The 24,166-nt window shown below is 43.8% G+C and overlaps 1 protein-coding gene across 1 annotated transcript in view; it reads left to right on the top strand.

Moving 5' to 3' along the window:
- Positions 1-6,781: 6,781 nt before the first annotated feature.
- Positions 6,782-24,166, top strand: part of LOC141213014 (uncharacterized) — a 903,379-nt gene continuing 885,994 nt past the window's right edge. The window contains 1 exon segment of the mRNA XM_073665145.1: positions 6,782-6,891. Coding sequence (XP_073521246.1) covers positions 6,786-6,891 — 106 coding nt within the window. The 5' untranslated portion in view covers positions 6,782-6,785.

Below are 24,166 nucleotides of genomic sequence, written 5' to 3'. Positions count from 1 at the left end.
TACACAAACAGTAAACTCGTTTCCCCTTTTCAGTTGAGGAATAGATTTATGGAGAGGGGCTATCCACATTCTGTACTCAATGATGCTTTCATTTTTGCTAATAGCCAGAAAAGGTCAACCCTATTAGGCCCCAAAAGGAGAGACAAAGACTCTGTAAGGGCTCATTCACACATTCTGATATTTCTGGTACTGGAAAAACAGTACCGGTGCTATCCGTGTCCATGTGTAACATCCGTATGCTGTCTGGCTGCATTATCAGTGTGGTGCTGAATCCAGCGCTCATCATTGTCGCCCGGTCTCACTGCAATCAGTGAGACCAGGCGATACTGATGACACTTGTAGTCAGCACCCACCTCCTGGGAATAGCACTAACTACAACAGAACCTGCTGTCTGTGTATTGTGCGTATTAAAAAAAAAAAAAAACTGCATGGGGGCCCCTTAATTTTCCTAACCAGCTGAGGGAAAGCGGACAGCTGGGGGCTGGTGTTAATATTCTGGGAAAAGGCCACATAAAGGTTCCCAGCCTGTTGCTAACAGCTCACAGCTGTTTGCTTAGCAATTGCGTGGGGTGCCCCCTATTTTTCCTAACCAGCAAAGGCTAAACAGACAGCTGCGGGTTGATATTAATAGGCTGGGGAAGGGGCCATGAATATTTACCCCCTCCCAGACTAAGAACACCAACCCTCAGCCGCCCCAGGAATGGCGCGTCCATTAGATGCGCCAATTCTGGTGCTTAGCCTCGGCTCTTCTCACTTGCCCTGGTGCATTGGCAAGTGGGGTAATAGTTTGGGGTTGATGTCAGCTGTTTTTCTAACATCAAGTCAAGGGGTTAGTAATGGAGAGGTGTCTATCTGACACCCCCATTACTGACCCCGTAGTCAAAATTAATAGACAAACACACATAGGAAAGTCTTTTAATTGAAAAAAACACTCCTCGACCCTCTCACCCATTTATTAACCTAAACAGAAAAAATCAAAGTAATCCTCATGATTATCCCCAACACTGCTACATCTGGTTTGATGAGCTTTGACATCAGTAAAGTGACTGCTCACCACGCCAGCTGGAACACACTGAGCTTAGCTTGAGAACGCGGCTGCAGTGACGAGCGATGATGTAATTGAGGTTACCGCAGGTTACAGGCAGTGGTTCCCACGGTAAGCTCTGTGGAAGCCAACCTATGAAGTGCGGTAGCCTTACTGACGTCACCACTCGCACCGTGAGAAATTTCCGCTGCTGACACCTGCTGATCGGCGGGGGTGCCGGGTGTCAGACCCTGGCTGATCAGACATTGATGACCTCTTTTTACGATAGGTCATCAATGTCTGATCAGCCGGGGTAAAGAGAAGTCATCACTGTAAAAGTAGTGGACACCAAAGACATACTGATAGGGAATCTAGATTGTGAGCCCCGATGGGGACAGCGACAATAATGTATGTAAAGCGCTGCGGAATATGTTAGCGCTATATAAAAATAAAGATTATTATTATTATATTGCCAATGTCCCTGCCTAAAGAAAAAAAAATGTTCACAAACCCTTTTTTTTCCCCTTCTCTTTCCTTTTTGTGTTTCCCGCTTATACATGCCTCTTTATTCAATACGTTCTGATTATAACGGCGCCATGGTCCAATGCCCGTGACGTCAGTTATTTTCCTCTATCTTCATTGGTCCTTCTGCGCATATGCCCCCTTCAAACATTTTTTTATCAGCCTCTTTTGTTGCGGTATCCACTTGGTTGCTGAGTCATATGACTATTCTGTCGTCTTGTTCGGTCATGTGACTACTACGTCACTGACCGGTCCCGCTTATTCTTTTACCTGGTCTTGTTTGTCTCTATTCTGATGCAGCGGGCACATGTACATTGTGTCGGTCACATGGCCCAATCATGTGACTGCCGCGTCATTATCTTGATAAGCCAATTATTACGCTCCGCATTCTCATTAGACTCGCTCATATTTGGTACTTACAGAATTTTGAGGTGATCTGCAGGTCACCAGTATCTGTCAGGAGAAAATGCGGAAGAAGGGGCCGTTGATTTGAGCTGGGAGGAGCCTTTGATTTGATTTGAGCAGGACTAAAAAGTACAGGAAGATCAAAGGTTTATAAGGCCATTGTTCTGCGCACTCTGGGCAGTCCGTGTATAGCAAGAAAGAAAAGTGCCCCTCCCTCCCCAAAAAACTTCTGTTGCGATATTTATTAGATGGTATAGTCATCCAGCTAATGCTGGGTGGACTTGGTTCTTTTTAAAGGTCATATGAATTATTTGATCATTTATTTATTGATGAATTCTTAATGGTTTTAATTATTTATTATTAAATTAATTGGCAACCCTTAATAAATATTGTGGCCTATTTTATCCAGAGAATTTGTCGGTGTCTTTATTTTAGTTCACAAGTTATATACTTCTATATTGAATTGGGCCTTGTGCCTCCGTGGCTAGAGCTCAAGCCTCGATCCTGGTGTGATGACAAGCCCTTTAACCCCTTCCTTGCGGAGGGCGATTGGCGTGAAGTCGCGGGTGGGAGAAGTAACGGACCTCGGACGTACTGCAGGACTAGGCTGGGGATCCCTGGGACTGACAGACGCAGGGCCGCCAGGGATAGTCAAGGTACAACGGAAGGGAAATCTGGTTGTGCACAATGTTGTGGAAACAAGAAATGGAAACTGTTGTGCCTATATGGACTGTTGAGTAAACTTCTCTGTCATGAAATGAACTGGTGGTCTGTGACTCACAGATTTAGAGGTAGGTAAGAAGATGGCAGACCAGACCTTGATATGAACAGTTCAAATGGTTTACTGCATCACAGATAAAGGAATCACAGCTTCTCCAGCATTTAGCTGCAACACTGGTTTTCCATACAGGTGCCGGCTGGATTGCAATGGACTGATACTCTGATATGAGAAAAGGTTTGGCTTTGCTCTGGCAAGGTACTTAATCCTAGCAGCCCTTGTATACTACGCCCCACCTCTAGATGGGCTTGACTCTCTCATCGCCAACTGCCAACTCCCCCTAGTCACCATAGTGACCAGACTATAGAGGATGTTGATCAGGCGTCCTCCAATACTGTCCGTTGCCGACCCTTATACCACCACCTGCTGGTTTCCAGTGCTATTACAGAGCAACAATTTACATTTAATTTAACAGAATGACACCAGGCAAAACATCAAAGCATGAATTATTCCACAGGCTTATATGAATGCAGAAATGTTTGTAATTGCCCTTTTTGGGTCATTACACAAGTGAGTGCAACGCACCTCACACATCACAGCACATTTGATCTGGGACACATTTCCTGTAGCGTGCCAGGGCGACATGGAGCAGCAGCTCGCCCATGACTACTGCCCTCTGGCACCCTACATGTTCTCTAGCCAGTGCTCACCACTTGTGCCAGTCTGCTCCAAGTCTTACACCCATCTCAGCAGTTTTCCTAATTTATTTTTCTTTAATCTTTCTTCCTGTTTAATCAATACTCCTTTAATCACACATTTATATGCTTGCCATACTGTGAGGTGAATCCTATCTGCCATGCTGCTTGTCTCAAAAACCAGTCTGTAATACTGTGTGCATGAGTGGATCTTGAAACAAAGAATTATTAAAGGGTTATTCCATAATAGTTATTACCTATCCCAAAAATAGGGGGTAACTTACATACCACTGGTGGTGCAACCCCATCGATCCCAAGAAGGGCCTCGGTAACCCAATAACCAGGCTCTGCACAGCTCCATCTTGTTTAGAGCGGAGAGGAGCATTCTAGACCCGCCCAGAGTATTAACATCTGCCCCCAGCTGCTGGTTAACCTCAGCTGGTTATGAAAATTACGGGGATCCCACTCCTTTTTTTTTCAATTATTTATTTAAAAAACAAAACACAACGCACTGATTATATAGCACACTGACATATTTCTATCTATCTATCATGTTCCTCATTGCTATCTATCTCGACCTGTGAACATCTTTAATACCTAAACTCTTTTATTTATATGCTGCTTTTCACTCCAAAAGGTATCACACTGACAGCACAAATAAATGGCGTGGGACCCTTCTATTTTTGATAACCTGCGCAAGTAAAGCTGATAGCTGTGGGCTGCAGCCCCCAACTGTCAGCTTTATATTAGCTGGTTATTTAAAATAGAGCGATCCCACGCCGTTTTTTAAAATTATTTAAATAATTTAAAAAAACGGCTTTGGTTCCTCACCATTTTTGCCAACCAAGCTAAAGCCGACAGCTGGGGGCTGGTATTCTCAGACTGGGAAGAGGCCATGGATATTGGCCCTCCCCAGCCTAAAAATAGCAGTCCACAGCCACTCCAGGAAAAGAGCATCTATTAGATGCGCTAATTCTAGCACCGTGCCCAGATGTGGTGGCAAGTGGGGTAATAGTTTCGGGGCTGTTTTATGTCCGCTGACATCAAGTACAGGGGAGAGGCGTCTATAAGACACCCCCATTACTAACCTTGTTGTGAAAATTAAATAAAGACACACTAAGAAAAGTCCTTTAATTGAACAAAACACATAAAAAATCCTTTATTTGAAATAAACACTCATTACCCTCTTTTATCTATTTATTACTGTAAAATAAAAAATAATAAAACACCATATTCCTCACCTTTCCGCCGATAATCCATTAATGGCCATGTCCGATAATGATCCGGAAGGTTTGGAGAGCAGTCACATCTTCCCAGGGCAAGTGGGAAGAGCCGGGCAAAGCGCTAGAATTGGCGCATCTAATAGATGCGCCTTTTCTGGGGGCTGCTACGGGGTGCTGTTTTTAGTCTGGGGATGGCCAATATCCATGACCCCTCCCCAGTCTGAGAATACCAGCCCCCAGCTGTCTACTTTAGCTTGGTTGGTTGTCAAAAATGGGGGGGGACCCCACGCCGTTTTTTAAATTATTTATTTAAATAATTAAAAAATACGGTGTGGGACCCCTCTATTTTTGATAACCAACCAATATCAAGCTGACAGCTGGAGCTGTAGCCCGCTGCTGTTAGCTTTACCTACACTGGTTATCAAAAATAGAGGGGAACACACGCCATCTTTTTATTTTAAAAATAGAGGGGAATACACGCCATCTTTTTATTTTTTTGTTTATTGCATAAGTGCCAGCTGATGAATACTCTCATCAGCCTTGCCTGCTTTCACTGCTATCATCGAGACTAGGCATACGCTGATGAGAGTAGTACTGCTGGTCAGAGCTGCTGTCATCTGTGTGACTGCGTGGGAACCGCAGCACTCTGACCGGCAGTAACAAACTTACCGCTGATCAGAGCCGGAGTTTCCTACGCTGTCACGCAGATGACAGTGTGCTAAACGCCGGATGTTCGGGCCCCTCATTCGCTCAAACCAAACTTTTTTTAAATGTTTGGCCAAACCCCTGACGGACCTGAACATCCACGAGTCCGCCCATCACAAATAACGAGGCACATCTTTTCCCCAAAACTTAGATTGAGTCCAGGTTTCATTGTGTATGCAGTGTGGTATTAATACCTCTCGTGGCTCCAGAAGTAAGGCTAAGTACGGCATAGTCCTTGCAGAAACTGGACTGTGTGTGGAAATCCAACAGTCCTTTGGCTTTTCTCCTTCATGTCCTTTTTAAGAAAAGCATGATGTTGAATAAGCTTATTGTCCTAGTCCATATTTAAAAGTTTATCCAGTGTCTCTGTAGGGTGCAATAATCCTGCTACTCCTAACAAGATGATTAGTAGAACAGTCATTCTGCCGGTGAAGTGACCTTTTGGTAGTGACTGATGTGGATCCAGGTGGACTTTCCCTCAGTTTCACTGAGGTGGATGTGGTCAGTTGGACTTGGAAGTGGCCATCAAAACGTGGATTCATGCAGCAGCAATAATATCGGGTCTATTATTCAGAAGAGGTGCAGGTAGTCTGGTAGACAGGAGGATGAGGGTCACAGTACACTGGTTTCAGAGCAATGGACTACTGATGAGGCCACTAGTCCTGTGATTTTTTTTATTGCTCTATTAAATATTTCTATAAGAATAGTAGTAAAATGTAGCAATTTACAGTGAGAGAATACCAGAGTGCTAAACTGGTTACAATTTGCTCTTAAAAAATTAGGCACAAAACTGACAAGGGAATGGAGGATCCTGGGTATGAGAAAAGCTTAGAATATTTACATTTATTTCATCTTGACTAAGATATATAAGTGGTGACATGATTAAAATGTACAAGTACTGTAAATAAATGGCCCATACAAAAAGTATGGTCAAAAGCTGTTCAATGTAAAACCCCCTTAAAAGATAAAGGGGGCGCAGCCCCCAAACGGGAGAATGACAGGTTCAATCAATCTCCACAGGCGACAAGGCTTCTTTACCATAAGAACTATTCATCTGTGGAATAGTCTACCTCAAGATCTGGTCAAAGCATGAACCATTGATGGCTGAAAAAAATGTCTTAATAACAAATAATGATGTAAATGTGTAATGTTCTTTTCTGAATGTTTGGTCCTGTGGATAGACAATTAGGATCCAGAGGGAAAGATTAGCTCTTCTGGGGGAGAGCTGGATCATGCATTATGGTAACCATTCCTTTTATCCTTAGCCATCCCTCGGTTTAACTCGATGGACATTTGTCTTTTTTCAACCTTATTCACTATGTAATTATAACATTTATACGTAATATTTTTCTTCATGGAAAAAAAAAGAATGTTATTGTATAAAATAATAGGCAGATGTAAGGGCAAAGATATATGAATGCAGCAGGTGAGGGAGCCTGACTGCTCTGCATTGTGTACATCCCCCACTCCACCTTTAGGTGGCATCTGGGTGCATGCTGCCAGGCAACCAGTATACAACACTGACTGTGCCTGAGGTGAAACTGCTGAGGTGCTGTGTGCTGGGCTCTCTGGTAAGCTCTTGTATCAGTCATATCTCCGGTAGGTGCAATAGGTACGAGATCTGTCTATGCAGCCTACAAATTCTTCTTAGTTACTCTATGTTTAGTTAAATCCATGTGTCTGTTACTGCATTGATGTGTATACACCTGCATGTGCCTATATAGCTTCAGACATGTGTCATTTAATTCACTTTTTTTATCAGTGCATAACTTTAGGTGTTTTTAACTTTATATATGTTTATATTAACTTGTGTATTTACTGTAAACGTATACAGAACTTCATATATGGACCCAGTAACTGAATACATTTGTATGTAAGGTCAAACATGCACTGCATATGGGTATATAGCTCCATACATGTATTTATCTGTATACTTGTGCATATATATATACAGTTATATGAAAAAGTTTGGGCACCCCTATTAATCTTAAGCTTAATGTTTTATAAAAATTGGTGTTTTTGCAACAGCTATTTCAGTTTGATATATGTAATAACTGTTGGACACAGTAATGTTTCTGCCTTGAAATGAGGTTTATTGTACTAACAGAAAATGTGCAATCTGCATTCAAACAAAATTTGACAGGTGCATAAGTATGGGCACCCTTATCATTTTCTTGTTTTAAATACTCCTACCTACTTTTTACTGACTTACTAAAGCACTTTTTTTGGTTTTGTAACCTCATTGAGCTTTGAACTTCATAGCCAGGTGTATGCAATCATGAGAAAAGCTACTTAAAGTGGCCACTTGCAAGTTGTTCTCCTGTTTGAATCTCCTCTGAAGAGTGACATCATGGGCTCCTCAAAACAACTGTCAAATGATCTGAAAACAAAGATTATTCAACATAGTTGTTCAGGGGAAGGATACAAAAAGCTGTCTCAGCAATATAACCTGTCAGTTTCCACTGTGAGGAACATAGTAAGGAAATGGAAGAACACAGGGACAGTTCTTGTTAAGGCCAGAAGTGGCAGGCCAAGAAAAACATCAGAAAGGCAGAGAAAAAGAATGGTGAGATCAGTCAAGGACAATCCTCAGACCACCTCCAGAGAGCTGCAGCATCAACTTGTTGCAGATGGTGTCACTGTGCATCGGTCAACTATACAACGCACTTTGCACAAGGAGAAGCTGTATGGGAGAGTGATGCGAAAGAAGCCGTTTCTGCAAGCATGCCACAAACAGAGTTGGCTGAGGTATGCAAAAGCACATTTGGAGAAGCCAATTTCTTTTTGGAAGAAGGTCCTGTGGACTGATGAAACCAAGATTGAGTTGCTTGGTCATATAAAAAGGCGTTATGCATGGCGGCAAAAAAACACAGCATTCCAAGAAAAACACTTGCTACCCACAGTAAAATTTGGTGGAGGTTCCATCATGCTTTGGGGCTGTGTGGCCAATGCTGGCACTGGGAATCTTGTTAAAGTTGAGGGACGCATGGATTCCACTCATTATCAGCAAATTCTTGACAATAATGTTCAAGAATCAGTGACAAAGTTGAAGTTACGCAGGGGATGGATCTTTCATTAAGACAATGATCCAAAACACCGCTCCAAATCTACTCAGGCATTCATGCAGAGGAACAATTACAATGTTCTGGAATGGCCATCCCAGTCCCTAGACCTGAATATCATTGAACATCTGTGGGATCATTTGAAGAGGGCTGTCCATGCTCGGCGACCATCAAACTTAACTGAACTAGAATTGTTTTGTAAAGAGGAATGGTCAAAAATACCTTCATCCAGGATCCAGGAAATCATTAAAAGCTACAGGAAGCGACTAGAGGCTGTTATTTTTGCAAAAGGAGGATCTACTAAATATTAATGTCACTTTTCTGGTGAGGTGCCCATACTTATGCACCTGTCAAATTTTGTTTGAATGCAGATTGCACATTTTCTGTTAGTACAATAAACCTCATTTCAAGGCAGAAACATTACTGTGTCCAACAGTTATTACATATATCAAACTGAAATAGCTGTTGCAAAAACACCAATTTTTATAAAACATTAAGCTTAAGATTAATAGGGGTGCCCAAACTTTTTCATATAACTGTATATTTATATATATAAATATAACTTCATAGATGCGCATATAACTACATTAATACGGATTTAACTTTAAGTTTGCGTATATAATATGTAAATAGCCTCTTCCGAAGGAAGAGGACTTTATGTCTTGCACCACCCAGAGGCGTATATAGGGGGAGGCAGGCGGGGCATGTGCCCGGGCGCAGCTGATAGGGGAGCGCAGTCGGGTCGCCTAAGGCCACGTGCTCACGTTGAGTATTTGGTGAGTTTTTTATATCAGTGTTTGTAAGACAAAACTAGGTGAGGAACAATCAGAGGAAAAGTATAATAGAAACACATCAACACTTCTGCATTTATCAACACAGATGTAAAATACTGACCAAATACTCAACGTGTGCATGGGGCCTTATGCAGTGGTCCAAACTGTCTCCCACGGCGGCTGCATTCTGCCGCCCCCTGGACTGGGATTTGGCCGTTCTCTGAGCCAGCTGTCAAGTTGACAGCCTTCTCACAGAAGCTGAAGCACGCTAGCTCCCAGTGATTGTACTTGTGTCTCTCAGACGCGAGTACAATTGAAGCTCTGACCTCCAGGTCAGAACAACGCCAGCAGCATGATCAGGCCATGTGATCACACTGCTGATGTCACTCGACGGCGCCCAGAAGTGCAAAGAACAGGTGGAAAGTTCTCCAGACTGGAGCTGAAGACACCGAAGATTAAATGTAACGGAAGGCTGGGGATATTTAACCCCTTTAAAGCCCAAAACGTATTAATACGCGTCTGTGCCCTGGGCTTTAAGAGCCTGACCCGTATTAATACGTCATTGCGATCGCCGCCGGGTGTCAGCTGCTTGTCACAGCTGACACCCGGTGCTATGTGCAGGGAGAGGTCCCGCACTGCTCCCGGCACATTAACCTCCGCAATGCTGCGATCGAAGTCGATCACAGCATTGCGGTGGCTAAGGGGAGGTGATCGCAATACTCACCTCCTCTTCTGGCCTCCAGCGTTGTCTGCCGCGGCTTACCGGATGTTGCCATGACGACCCGATGTCGTCATGACAACATCCAGGTCACCAGACAGCAGGAAGATTTTTTGGTCATGCGCAGTGCATGACCAAACTATATTCTCCCTGTGCAGCGCTGACAGCCTGCATAGCACAGGTATGGTGCTCCATTCCTGTGCTATGCAGGCGATCAGAGTAAAAAAAGTGAAAGTCCCATAGTGGGACAAAGTATAAAAGTAAAAAAAACTGTCAGAAAGTGAAAAAAAAAAATTTGAAAAAATATAAAAAAAAAAATAAAAAAAATAATCCACCAAAAATAAAAATATAATGTACCCATCAATAAATATTATTATGAAAAAAAAACAAAAAACAATAAAAGTACACATATTTGGTATCGCCACATCTGGAACGGCCTGACCTATAAAATTGTCCCACTAGTTAACCCCTTCAGTGAACACGTTAAAAAAAAAATAATAAAAAAACTAAGCAAAAAACAATGCTTTATCATCATACCGCCAAACAAATAATGGAATAACACACAATCACGAATATAAATAAAAATGGTACCACTGAAAACATCATCTCGTCCCGCAAAAAACAAGCCACCATGCAGCTCTATCATCCGAAAAATAAAAAAGTTATAGCTCTCAGAATAAAGCGATGCAAAAAAATATTTTTTTCTATAAAATTGCTTTTATTATGTAAAAGCGCCAAAATATAGAAAAACAATATAAATGTAGTACCGCTGTAAACGTACTGACCCGAAGAATAAAGCTACCTTATCAATTTTACCACACGCGGAGCTGAATAAAAAAAAAAAAAAAAAACAATTCCTGAATTGTTGTTTTTTGTTTATTCTGCCTCCCAAAAATCGGAATAGAAAGCGATCAAAAAATGTCACGTGCCTGAAAATGGCACCAATAAAAACGTCAACTCATCCCCCAAAAAACAAACCATCACATGACTCTGTCGGCCAAAATATGGAAAAATTATAGCTCTCAAAATATGGCGATGCAAAATATAGATTTTACAAAAAAATGCGTCTTTTAGTGTGTGACAGCTGTCAATCATAAAAACCCGATATGATTCTGGTATCTCTGTAGTCACACCGACCCGAAGAATAAAGTCATCTAATTACTTATACCGCACGAGGAACGGCGTAAAAAATAAACTCTCGGGTTAGGGTTGTGCTAGGGTTAGGGTTGGGGTTGGGGCTAGGGTTGTGCTAGGGTTAGGGTTGGGGCTATGGTTGGGCTAGGGTTAGGGTTGGGCTAGGGTTGGGTTGGGGTTGGGCTAGGGTTGGGTTGGGGTTGGGGTTAGGGCTAGGGTTCAGTTGGGGTTGGGGTTAGGGCTAGGTTTTGGGTTAGGGTTGGGGCTAGGGTTGGGCTAGTGTTGGGCTAGGGTTGGGGTTGGATTAGGGTTAGGGTTGGGCTAGGGTTAGGGTTGGGGTTGTGGTTAGGGTTAGGGTTGGAATTGGGGTTAGGGTTGGGCTAGGGTTAGGGTTGGGATTTTTTTCAAAAGTAAAAAAAAAAATAAAAAATGATGATATGGCAACTACGTAGTGTTGAGCGCAAGTGCTCGCTACTTGAGTTTGCATCGGGTGCTTGGGTATGCACTGAGTATCGCGGGTGCTCAAGTGACATGCCCGAGTCTCCGCCCCATATGCTTTGCGGCCATGCCTGCCATGCACGAGCGATCCCCGCATGTTTTTTTTGGGGTGTCTAATAACCGTGAAACATGCGGGCGGGGACTCGAGCATGTCACTCGAGCACCCTTGATACATGGTGAATACCTGAGTACCCGATACAAACTCAAGTAGCGAGCACTTGTGCTCAAGGCTAGTGACAACTTATTCAATATGATGACCTAATGTTATCAAATTCTGTGTCGTATTTGGTCAGTATTCGGTCAATATTTTTTCTCAGGAGTGGGAGCCAAAGCCAGGAGTGGGTGATAAATGCAGAATTGGTGCACTTGTTTCTATTATACCTTTCCTGATTGTTCCTATAAAAGAACAAGTGCACCAATTCTGCATTTATCACCCACTCCTGGTTTTGGCTCCCACTCCTGAGAAAAAATACTGACCGAATACTGACCAAATAATGATAGTGGGGCCATTGCCTAAGGTTGCAAATCGCATATGTGCTGGGAAGGGGGGGGGGGGTGCCAAACTGAACTCTTGACCCGGGTGCCAGAAAACCTAGAAACACCTCTGGCACCACCTATTGGATGTGCCAATCCTAAAACTTACTATCAACCTTTTAATGAACTTTGCCACATGACTTAGGATGATAAATTAAACCAGAAACGCCATTTGCAGACAAGTATTTCAGAGTGTTGTTCCTCCTCAACGCAAAACAGGAGGTCTGATTTGGCTAGATGAGAGACCTCTGACTGGGGATCTTAGGGGGAACATTTCTCCTTGCAGAGATTGCCAAACTGGTGTAAGGAGATTTATAAACCATGCAATACTCCATTGACAATGTAAATAAGAAAATAGCCTAATCAGAAGGAAAGGGACCAAACAGGTGTGTACGTTGAAATCATTGGGACCCCATAACAGAATTTCCATTTGGGTCCCCCTCCCCCCCATAAAAAAAACCCTCAATATTCGGCAGAGTCACAGAAGAGCATATCTGTCAACTTTTCAGCCATTACAAAATCATTTTCGTCCTATATAGTCCTCCATACAGTATTATGGGCACCACACAGTCCTCCATACAGTATTATGGACACCACACAGTCCTCCATACAGTATTATAGGTACCACATAGCCCTCCGTACTGTATTTTGGGCACCACATAGTCCTCCATACAGTATAATGGGCCCACATAGTGCTCCATACAGTATTATGGGCACCACATAGTCTTCATTACAGTATTATAGTCACCACATAGTCCTCTATACAGTATTATGGGCATCACATAGTTCTCTATACAGTATAATGAGCCCCATATATTGTCCCATACAGTATAATTGGCCCCATATATTGTTCCATACAGTATAATAGACCCCATATATTGCTCCATTCACTATAATGGGCTTGATATATTGCTCCATACAGTATAATGGCCTCACATAATGCTCCATACAGTATAATGGACCCCATATAGTGCTCCATACAGTATAATGGGCCCCTTATAGTGCTCCATTCAGTATAATGGGCCCCATATATTGCTCCATACAGTATAATGGGCCCCCTTTTTTGCTCCATACAGTATGATGGGCCCCATATATTGCTCAATATAGTATAATGGGCCTCCTATCTTTCTCTATACAGTATATGGACCCCCTATATAGCTCCATACAGTATGATGGGCCTTCTATACTGCCCCATACAGTATGACTGGCCCCCTATATTGCTCCATACAGTATGATGTGCCCCAAATAATGCTCCAGAAAGAAAAAAATAATCAAATACTCACCTCTCCCCGCTCTTACGCTGCTCCGGTCTCTGTAGCGCATCTTCTGACCCTCTGCACTGCTCAGCACAGAGGGTACGCTGTAGTGACATCAGCCAACTCTTCCTCTCCCATCATTGTCTTCAACTATATTGGCATCCAGGATGCCAAAACAGTTGAAAGTATGGGGGTGGAGGGGAACCTGATGCCGGAGTTTCAGAGAAAAACATACTTTTAATCACCACTGGGGAATGAGCCACACAGTTGAATAGTCATGCAGGCAGGTCCCAGCCTGCTGACAGTGACTTTCAAGCATCTGTCTTTACCCGCATGCAGGCAGAGGCTTATCAGTCACTGTCACCGGGAGGAGAGAAGCTGCCGGGGACCAGCCTGTACGACTAGTCAATAGCGTGGCTCGAACTCATGGCGATGATTAAAAGTATGTTCTTCTCTGAAACGAAGCATTGTTTCAGAGTAAAACATACATGGCAGTGATCGCACAGTCAGGTGCTGATACATGCTGCCCATGGTTTGGGCAGCATGTACTGTATCAGCTGACCGGTTTCCTTTAAAGAAAGGGTCCAGGATCGGGGACATTATTAAAGAAAGGGGCCAGGGTGAAGTTCATTATTAAAGAATGTGGCCACGACGGAGAACATTATTACAGAAAGGGGGGCTAGGATGGGGGATATTATTAAAGAAAGGGACCAGGATGGGGGACATTATTAAAGAAAGGAGCCAGAACAGAGGACATTATTAAAGGATGGGGGCCAGGATTGAGGACATTATTAAGGAAAGGGGCCAGGATGGGGGACATTATTAAAAAAAGGGGACAGGATTAGGGAGGTTATTAAAGAAAGGGACCAGGACAAAGAACATTATTAAAGGATGCGGGCCAGGATGTGGGATATTATTAAAGAAAGAGGCCAGAACAGAGGACATTATTAAAAATTGGGGCCAGGATGTGGGATATTTTTACAGGATGGGGCCAGTACAGAAGACATTATTACAGGATAGGGTCAGGTTGGGGGACATTATTACAGGATGGCGCCAGGATGGAGGACATTATTATACGATGGGGGAAATTATTGCAGGATAAGTACCAGGATGGGAGACATTATTATAAAATGGATGACATAATTTCTATATGTAGGCCAGAATGAGGAACATGTATTATTAGTTTATGCTAGCAAGTTGGGGATATTATTACTGTAGTAGGCCAAATTGGGAGATAATATTACTGTATAGGTGCCAGAATGGAGGACATCATTACTCCACAATGGGGGATATTAATAGTATTTCTGATATTGGCCCATACAATATTTTTAATTTGTGGAGCCACAGTATGGGATGTTCCAACTGTATTGCGGCCAAAAAGGAGTACGCTAATATTGTATGGGGGCAGAAATAGTGTTTGTTACTATTGTATTGTTGTCACACATTACTACTGTATAGGGTCATAAAGAGGAATTTTTGCTATTGCGAGTGGGCGACAATTGAGGAAATATACATTAATATTGTATGGGGACCAGAGAGGGGGACATTTCTACTGTGACATCACTACTGTAATATATTTTATTTTTGCAGATACTGTTACCGTGGGAGAAAAAAAAGTGAGGTGCTGTTACTATGCAGGGCCACAGAGTGATACCATTGTAATTTTCTTCTTTATCTGGGGCAGTGAGGGAAAAAGTGTGGAGGGTGTTGCAGAAGTGATCATTCATACATATACGTGCAAAATCTAAAACGGAAACAAAATGAACATATCCTACTGTAAGTAAATAAATAAAAGCAATAGTGCATATATATAACATACGGTACTTCGTAAACACCGTTTTTAATAAAAAATTGTTTTTACCAGCTATCCCACCTTTGTCAAGGTGTACCCAAACCGGGATGTCCTAACCTCTAGTATTAAAACCTTACCATGTGTCAAAGTGATGTCAATGTGAATAAGGGCCGAGCAGGACCGGGTCCAAATATGGATACCCAGCAAATAGGAAGCTATATAAATGTAATGTCCAGCTGAAAGAAAGGGATGCCACACCATTACCTGCACTAAATGCCGAAACCTAAAACTACATCGGAAAAAAAATGAACTGGAGTATAAGTCAGTATGCATGCAAAATAGGAGCATGTTCACACTGGCCATTAAATAGACAAAACCTAAGACAGAAACAAAATGAACATATACCCTGCTGTAAATAAATATGTAAAAGCAATAGTGCATATAAATAACATAGGGTACTTAGTAAACACTGGTTTTGATCAAAAAAGGCGTAAAAGCCATCCCACCAGCATCAAGGTGTACCCAAGTTGGGATGGTCCTAACCTCTAGTATTAAAACCTTACCATGTGTCAACGTGAATAAAGGCTGAGCAGGACCGGGTCCCGAATATGAATACCCAGGAAATAGGATAGATATGTGTGTGTTGCTTTCTGCAGAGACAAGTCCTAGCTAGAATAAGTCATAGCGGTCTGTTACGGATGAAGAAGAAAAGCAAAAATGAATGACTTCTATTGGAGGTGTTATTTGAAAGTCATTGGATTTAATATATACATTATATGATCTACTCATCTGCGGCGCATAACTATCACTAGTGGTAATATAAATATTAGTCTTTGATAATAATCAGTATGTTGCTATTATTCAGTTACTAAGTGGTGGTAATATGTGGTCCAGTCATAGTGTGGTGGTCTTTATCACTTGTTTATGGTATTATAAGTACATTGGTCTTGGTATAGTGTATTTTTTTAGAGAAACAGGATGGTGGTTATTCTCAGACACTCTGTGGTGATAATATATCTTCATTGTGTGACAATATTTATTCCCTTTTTGTGGTTTATTTTTGGTATATTAGTTTTGGTATAGCGGACTTATCCAGTAACAATATGGTGATATTTGTTCACTGTAAGACTAGTATTTAGAAGTATTACTTAGTGGACAATGTTATTACTGTGTTTTCTATGGGAATTATATATTTTATCTTTAGTCTTTTTTTTTTTAAATGAGGGGGATAGCAAACACATTCCCTGTTTTTGCACCGGGGGCCCATCGGACTCTAGCTACGCCACTGGTCGAGAACTAAACTTTCTATTAATGTTTATTTTTATGGTCTTGTAAATATGTCTGTCCATATTCACTTATTCATAGTATAGAACTGGACCTTACATTAACCCAATTAGTAGAAGGGTTTCCATCACCACTGCCATGATTATGCCATTATCTTATTTTATATATATATATTTCTTTGCTTTTTCCTTTGACAACAGTTTTAGTAAAAATATCCCCAGTGCTGTGTGTCTGAAAAACCAAGGTAAATTAACTCGCTGATTTCTTAGGCTGTTTTCACACTTTACAGCCAAAGTGATGTTTTTTTCTAGCTTTCTTCGGCAGTCCCATGCAACTGAAGTTGGGTATCTGTACCTCTGTCTATACAAGACAGGTCTGTGCAGAGCCTGGTTCCTGGGATCCAGAGTCCCATTTTTGGGATCAATGGAACGCCCAGTGTTCAGACACCTCTAGTGATCAGTAAGTTACTGTGTCAATATATTCCTATAAATAAGGAATAACTTACTATCTTGGAAATAAAGCCGGCCATAAACACTAGATTGCTGTTGGATGAACAGTGCTTTGGCCAATCATTTAGCCAACAGTCAACTTGGCCATCTCTCCCTTACTCAGGAGCGTTCACTCGGCCGAGTACTCCTGTGTTTCCTATAAGAAAGTCGCAAACATAAATTTAAATTTCTGCCAGTGACTTTTCTCCACGAGAACAAACCGATCAACAGTCCAGAATTGGCTTGCCTGATCAACATTTCCCCAGGGATCAGTTGGCACCCTCGTACACATAACAATATCGCCAGATTTGGCCTTAAGCCTTTAAAGAGACTGACTCAAGAAAACAACCCCTGTGTATACAGCCTATTAAATTATGTTACGTCATAGAGGGGGATTCCTCTATGTGGCACAGTTGAGAGCTATTGAAAGTAGTGACTTTTTGGAAGTGTAAACTGGACTTGTGCTGCCGATGACATATTGTTCTATGGGCACAGAATGATTACCGATTGATTTGTGCACAATGAAGTGCAGCCGGACCAGTCTACTCAGGCTATTAAACTACTGCCAATTGGCTATTATGTAGCCGATTGGTGGTTGTTTAACGACCCTGTCTGTCTTATATGGGCCCCTAATCCATCCATGTGATATATCATCTACCTCGTAATACTACATTTTCTCCACAGTATCTGACGCGCTCCCGGGTCAATGGGGTACTCGGCGTCCGGGCCTATGGATGCTGGTGGGGGATATCACGTTGGCTGGCCCGGTCCGTGGCCCAGGGCGGTCAACCAAAAAGGGGATTGTAACTTGGATAAAAAAATTAAAATAAACAGTTTGTGACGCCACCTGTGGTACCTGGTAAGGTTTACCAGCGCTGCTGCAGACCTCCGGGGGGTGATGGGATGGCAGCTGAGGTGTTTCTGCTCCCCACAGGTGGAGCGGGTCCCCGGGGCAGTGTGGAGTTTGATGGTGGTGATGATGGGACTTGTAGTGCAGGCGGATGGCGCAGCAGGAGTAACTGACAGAGACAGGGGATTCACTTCAATACCTTTACTGGTGCAGATGTCAGGTACGGTCCAGGGTACTCAGTAGGATGGGTGCACTTCAGGACTTCTCCCCAGTGAGCGGGTATAAGGCCTCCTGGTCCGTGTCTGCCTCTCTGTATGCTCCTGGCCAGCCTGCCTAGCTTATGTGTCATGCTGTTCCTTCACCTGTCGCTCGGTAGTAGGACCTTCTGCTGGCAACCACTATCCCTGGTAACGCTGGGGCCTTCGTGGTTCCTGGTCCTGTAATGGGTCTAGCTTCAGGTCGTCCAGGGACTTGTAGTCCTCCTGGTATGCCGGTGATCCCTACTGGGTATAAAGGGACCCTGTAGGCGCGGACCCGGTGTCCGGTTTGTATATCGGGGTGAGCCTATGATGCACCTCTGCCCCCTCAACTGCTCTCTCCTTTCTCCTCTTGCCTTCGGCCCCACTTGGGGCCCTCAGAACTCAGCAGCAGATGCGCTGAGTCTTCGCTGCTCTCAGCGTCAGCACGCTCTCCAACAACTAACTAACTGAGCTGCCTAGCTCCACCCTCCATATATATATCCCTATCGGGCTCCCTCTGGTGGTGTGAGGTGGAAGGGTGGAGGTGTTTGTATGTAGTGAGGGCCTCGTGGAGCCTGAGTCCTGTGGTACCTGTGCGCAGCAGGGTGCCACATATCCAACAGAAGCTTTCCTGGCTTAATAAGCAAGGATTTCATGGGCTGAGCAGACCCACAGTGATGTCCATGAAAGATTTCAGATTAACTGCTTCTGGACCGCCCATAGACTTTAAACCTCTGAGCACTCTGACTCCTACTGTGCAGTGACGTTCTAAAATGTAATCATATAGTAGTGTAGCTACACACGATCATGTAGCTGCTGAAGTAAGGATCCAGCTGTCAGAGACAGCAAGAGTCTCCATAGAGAAGGCAGAGATGGTTTATTACCTATGTGCCTTCTCTATTGCTGTATGCATAGCGCTAAACAAGTGCTGTGTACACAGTAAGGCCACGGCCCCACTATCAGTATTTTTTCTCAGGAGTGGGGGCCAAAACCAAGTGAGGAACAATCAGAGAAAAGGTATAATAGAAACAAGTCACCAATTCTGCATTTATCACCCACTCCTGGTTTTGGCTCCCACTCCTGAGAAAAAATACTGACCAAATACTGACCAAATACTGATAGTGGGGCCATGGCCTAATAAGAAGTGTTGACGGCATACACAGCCGTCGTCTGATCTCTGTGTATAGAGGGAGCAAGAGCTGCTGGGTCCTAGTAATCATAAAAAAAGGAAAAACATACACTTATTTCCATTATTTTTTCACCGATATTGCCCGATATCAGCAAAAAGAGAAAAATAGAATATAACAGGGAAATGAAAATGTAAAAATTAAGCCTCATTTATCACAAAGACACAAAAATTACTTGGATATCTGTAAGAGAAAAAAAATTCAGCTGTTTAAACCGCATTCTCGAAAAAAACAAAATTTACTTGGTCAGGAACGGGGATTAGTGTCTTGGTCTTGAACTGGTTAAAATTAAGATGTGATTGTGATAATACTATTTTCTTAACGAATATGAATAATATAATAGGTTTCCAGGAAGGAAAAGCAATGTACACATTGTGGGACTGGACATTGTTGCCATAACAAAATGCTTTTAAAGTGCCTCAAGGTAAAAGAGACAATGAAATTCCTGTACTGAATAGCGACACAGTTATGCACAATAGCAAACTGTACAAATAGAAAGAAAAATTACAGACTTGATGTTTATGAAGAGTTTTAGAGCCTTCAGTTTGTGCTATTTATTATGAAGAACATTTTCACACATCTGCCATGAAATAATGTAAATTGCCCTTAATTCAATGTTTACATTTCAGAAAATGATAAATACAACATAAAAAATAATGGTTCAGTATCACAATTTCAAGGCAAACCATACAATTTACCAGCCTGCCATATAACATTCCCTCTCTTATTGTTATTTTATTCTTTTATATATTAAAGCACAACTTCATAGTTTTTTTTTATTTCTGGGGTGGAGTGGTGCCACTAATCTACAGTAAGTTCCCTGCCATTAGTATTATACTTACCACTTACTGCTGTCTTCAGCTTTTCCCAGCATCGCTCCTGTCCTGATCCGTCATCTTGTGACTAGTGTTGAGCCACCCCCGTAGTGTTCGAGTTCGGTTCGGTTCATCGAACACCCGTGTGTTCGCCGAACTGTTCGTCGAACTGTTCGTCGAACACCTTCGAACACCGTTAAAACCAATGGCAGGCAAACAAAAACACATAGAAACACATAGAAAACACCTTCAAAGGTGTCCAAAAGCTGACAAACTGCTCAGAAGACACAACTAACACATGGAAAAGTGACAAGTACATATAGTCATGCGAAAAGAAAAGAGGTGGAGGAGTAAAAGGAGGGGGAGACACAGATATAGGCATGTCATGCCCTTCTAAAATCCAAAAAGTGAGAAGCCGAGACGGCCAGTCCGCTCCTGCCCGTGCCACCTCCGTGTCGCCGGGTTTGTGCCAGAGCCGCGGTGAACCCTGACGGCCAGCCCCCCTCTCCCAATACTGGTGCCTGTCCGCTGGTGGGTCGAGAGAGCCCCACTGTGGTGGAGGCAGCTCTAAGCTTTTTAATTTAAATTGTCCCTCTAATTTGAATGAATACACTTTAAATCCATTTACAAGGATCTATTGGAGGGCAAGTCTCATGCCAGCAGCCGCGTAATTCCAGCTCCAGTAGCGTCCACTAAAGCTGCTGCAGTTAAAAAGCTTTTATAAGGATCGAGCTCGGCTGTCCACCGCAAGGCATCCTAGTGCCAGTCCCAGCCCCTATGCCTTGGGGTGCCTCCTGATGCTCTTCACTGAGTATCCCGTGGTCCCGAAGCATTTCCTTTGAAAAAATTAAGTGTCCAAACTACAGGTGGTGTAGCTTGCTTAACAGCCGGGATAATCCGCTGACTAGCAGACACTGCTACTAGGCACAAAGTATTTCCTGGGCTAGATGCAGTTAAAAATTTGTAAGTAGATACTCTCGTTGGATGCTGAGAAAGCATTCCATAGAGTCTCCTGGCACGCCATATATGATTCTCTTAAAAAGCTTGGGGTAGGGGTCTAGGGGACCCTTTTATAGCCAAAATCACGGCCCTGTATCACAATACGTCACCTAGGCTGAAGATAAATGGAACTGTAGCACCGAGGGCTCGGTTGCTACAGACGTATTGCACCTCACCCAGAGGTGTGATATCTCACTCTCAGATAAGGATGGAGTGTGGATCAGGACCCGACACCTGCATGCATTACACCACATTGCCGTGGGGCAGGGCGACCAATATGCCCCTGAGATGGGCACGACAGTCCCTGTCCCTGGCTGGAGTGGGGGGAGGGAACACTGAGGAAGGGGAACCCTGCAGTGCAGGAGCAGGGAGGAAGCAGTTCCTGGGTGCATTGAGAAGGGAGTATAAAAGGTGGGCACCATCTTAGTTCAGTGCAGAGGAGTCTGAGCAGAAGTGGCAGGGAGCAGGGGCTCTGCATGAGCTCTGCTCCGGAGGCGGGCCTAGTAACAGAGGCCCAGGCCTGCAAGAGGGCGAAGGAAGGAAGAGGAGCGGAGAAGGCTCCAGGAACGAGGAATGAAGGGATCCCAGGGGTGCGGACGGGCGAGTCGCCACCGCACGCCCGAATCCACCTGCGTGGAGGGGTCAGGCCAAAGGGGGAGACCGGTCCCCGAACTAGTGGAGGCAGGAAACGACCCTCAGCTAGAAACCGGAGGCTCTGACATTTTATGTGGCGCAGCCCCTTGCTCCACCCGCTAGGAAGGCACCACATAGGGTCAGGGAAACTGGCGCCAAGTTTACCAAGAGGAGGCCCGAGGCAGCCGGACAGAAGTGTTGGTAAGAAAGGCCAGACAAAGGACACACAAAGGGGGTCCTGTGAAGCGCTCCAAAGTTATCTGGGAGTTGTCTGAGCCCCTCACCTGGTGAGCACAGTACGACGTGGGCAGCCGTTACCTGCAGACGTGGTCTGGATAATAAGAACTGTGAGTAAAGGCCCTGAACTGCATCACTGACTCCGTGTCGTTACTGCTGCTGCCCTGCACCATCACCCCCATCCTCCGCATACACTGCCCTGAGGCTATACTCCTCCCGTGGGGAGTTATGCTACGCTCTGCTGCACCCACAACACCAGCCTTAGCGGTCTGCCCTGTAGCGGCGGTTCACTCTGACCGCAATCCACGGGTGGCGTAGTCGGACATTTAAACATCAAAACCACATAAATAGTTCCGCCACTGGTTTGACCGCCCTGAGCCACGGAACCGGATCGCCGCCACGAAGACTACAACCACCAGCATCCACCAAAAAGGGTCCGGCTCCGGGTGTCCCAAGGCCCAGGGGGTGCGTCAGAACATTTTCATCACCTTTCACAATCACCAATGGGACAAGGCAGGGATGTCCTCTGTCCCCTCTCTTATACATCCTAGTGACGGAGCACCTGCTCTCATCAATTCGCCATAACCCCAATATTAGGTGGATTGAGGTGGGAGGCACCGAGTACAAGTGCTCTCTATTTGCTGATGATGTCCTAGTATATATCACTCAATCACATATATCCATCCCTGCTGTTATGGCTGAAATAGATCACTTTGTTACATGGTAAAATTTTAAAATCAATGCAGCGAAGTCTGAGGCCCTCGATGTCTCCCTCCCTAAATCCATATAGGATTCCATCCAGTCCAACTTTCCCTTTGCCTGGCCCTCACAGGGTATCAAATACTTAGGAATTCCTATTCATAGAGACCTCTCCCATCTATGTTATCTTAATTTTGGGCCCTTTATTGAACAATTCCATACAGACCACGGTTGGCAAGTTAGAACTGTAAGATTCACTACGTGAACCACTGGTGTTTTGTGGAAAAGCACATGTACACCGCGTTCCAAATTATTATGCAAAAAGTGTTTAGGAGTGATAAGGGAAGAATTTGTTTGTTTGTCAGTTAATCTCATTGATGGTGATGTGTGTCAGGGCTCTTTATATCACTGTAAGCAATTGCAGACACCTGTGCTAATTAGTTTGGCAGTTGTGTCCAATGAAAGGCAAGACTACTTAAGAAGGCTCTCTCACATTATTAAGCAGCCTACATTTTCTGCCAAAATGGGAAAGAAAAAGGATGTGTCGGCTGCTGAGAAGCAACAAATTGTGGAGTGTTTAGGTCAAGGCATGACTACAATCAACATTGTGCGATGATCAGGATGAAGTGTCTTGGCAATCAAGAAGTATGTAGCTGATTCACAGTACACACGTGTGCGTGCTGATAAGGGCAAATTGAGGACTCTTTCCTACAGGCAATTACGTCAAGTTGAAAGAGCAGCGGCAAAAAAACCTTGTCATAGCAGCAGACAAGTTTTTGAAGCTGCTTGTGCCTCCAACGTCCCCCGAACAACAAGATGCAGGGTCCTACAGAGGTTTGCAGCTGTGCATACGCCATCCTGTCGACCTCCTCTATCCACTTCACACAAGCAGAAACGGCTCCAGTGGGCCAAACATTACATGAAGACTGATTTCAAAACTGTTTTGTTCACGGATGAGTGCCGTGCAGCGCTCGATGGTCCAGATGAATGGAGTGGAGGATGGCTGGTTGATGGACACCCCACGCAAACACGGCTACAGCGCCAACAAGGAGGAGGTGGAGTAATGGTTTGGGCTGGAATCATGGGGAGAGAGATTGTCGGCCCCTTTAGGATCCCTGAAGGCGCTAAAGATGAACTCCATAATGTATGTGGATTTTCTCAAACAGCACTTCCTGCCATGGTTCAAGAAGAAGAACCGTGTATTTCACAGCAAGATCATTTTTCTGCATGATAATGCACCATCTCATGCTGCACATAAAACATCTGCATCTCTGGCTGATATGGGCATTAAAGGGGACAAACTTATGGTGTGACCCCCATGCTCCCCTGACCTCTACCCCATTCAGAACCTTTGGAGCATCATTAAAAGGAGTGTCTATGATGGCGGGAGGCAGTTCACATCTAAGCAACAGCTCTGGGAGGGTATTCTGTCCTCATGCAAAACAATTGAAGCAGAAACCATCCAAAACCTGACAAATTCAATGGACGAGAGAGTTCAGAAGCTCATTTCGAACAAGGGGTCCTATGTGAAAATGTAACATCACCTAGAATAAAGTTTTGAGTTGAAAACTGTTTGATTTCAGTTTCTAACAACCTGCTAATGTTTATAATTTCAAAAATGACCATTTTTTTGGTCTTTATTAAAATGAAAAGGTTGATCGAAAAGTTTGGGGGAT

The sequence above is a fragment of the Phyllobates terribilis genome, unplaced genomic scaffold (genome assembly GCF_046119375.1).
Source record: "Phyllobates terribilis strain yellow unplaced genomic scaffold, ASM4611937v1 Scaffold_2__4_contigs__length_985480577, whole genome shotgun sequence".
Lineage (NCBI taxonomy): Eukaryota > Metazoa > Chordata > Amphibia > Anura > Dendrobatidae > Phyllobates > Phyllobates terribilis.
This window is presented reverse-complemented; position numbering and strand designations above follow the sequence as displayed.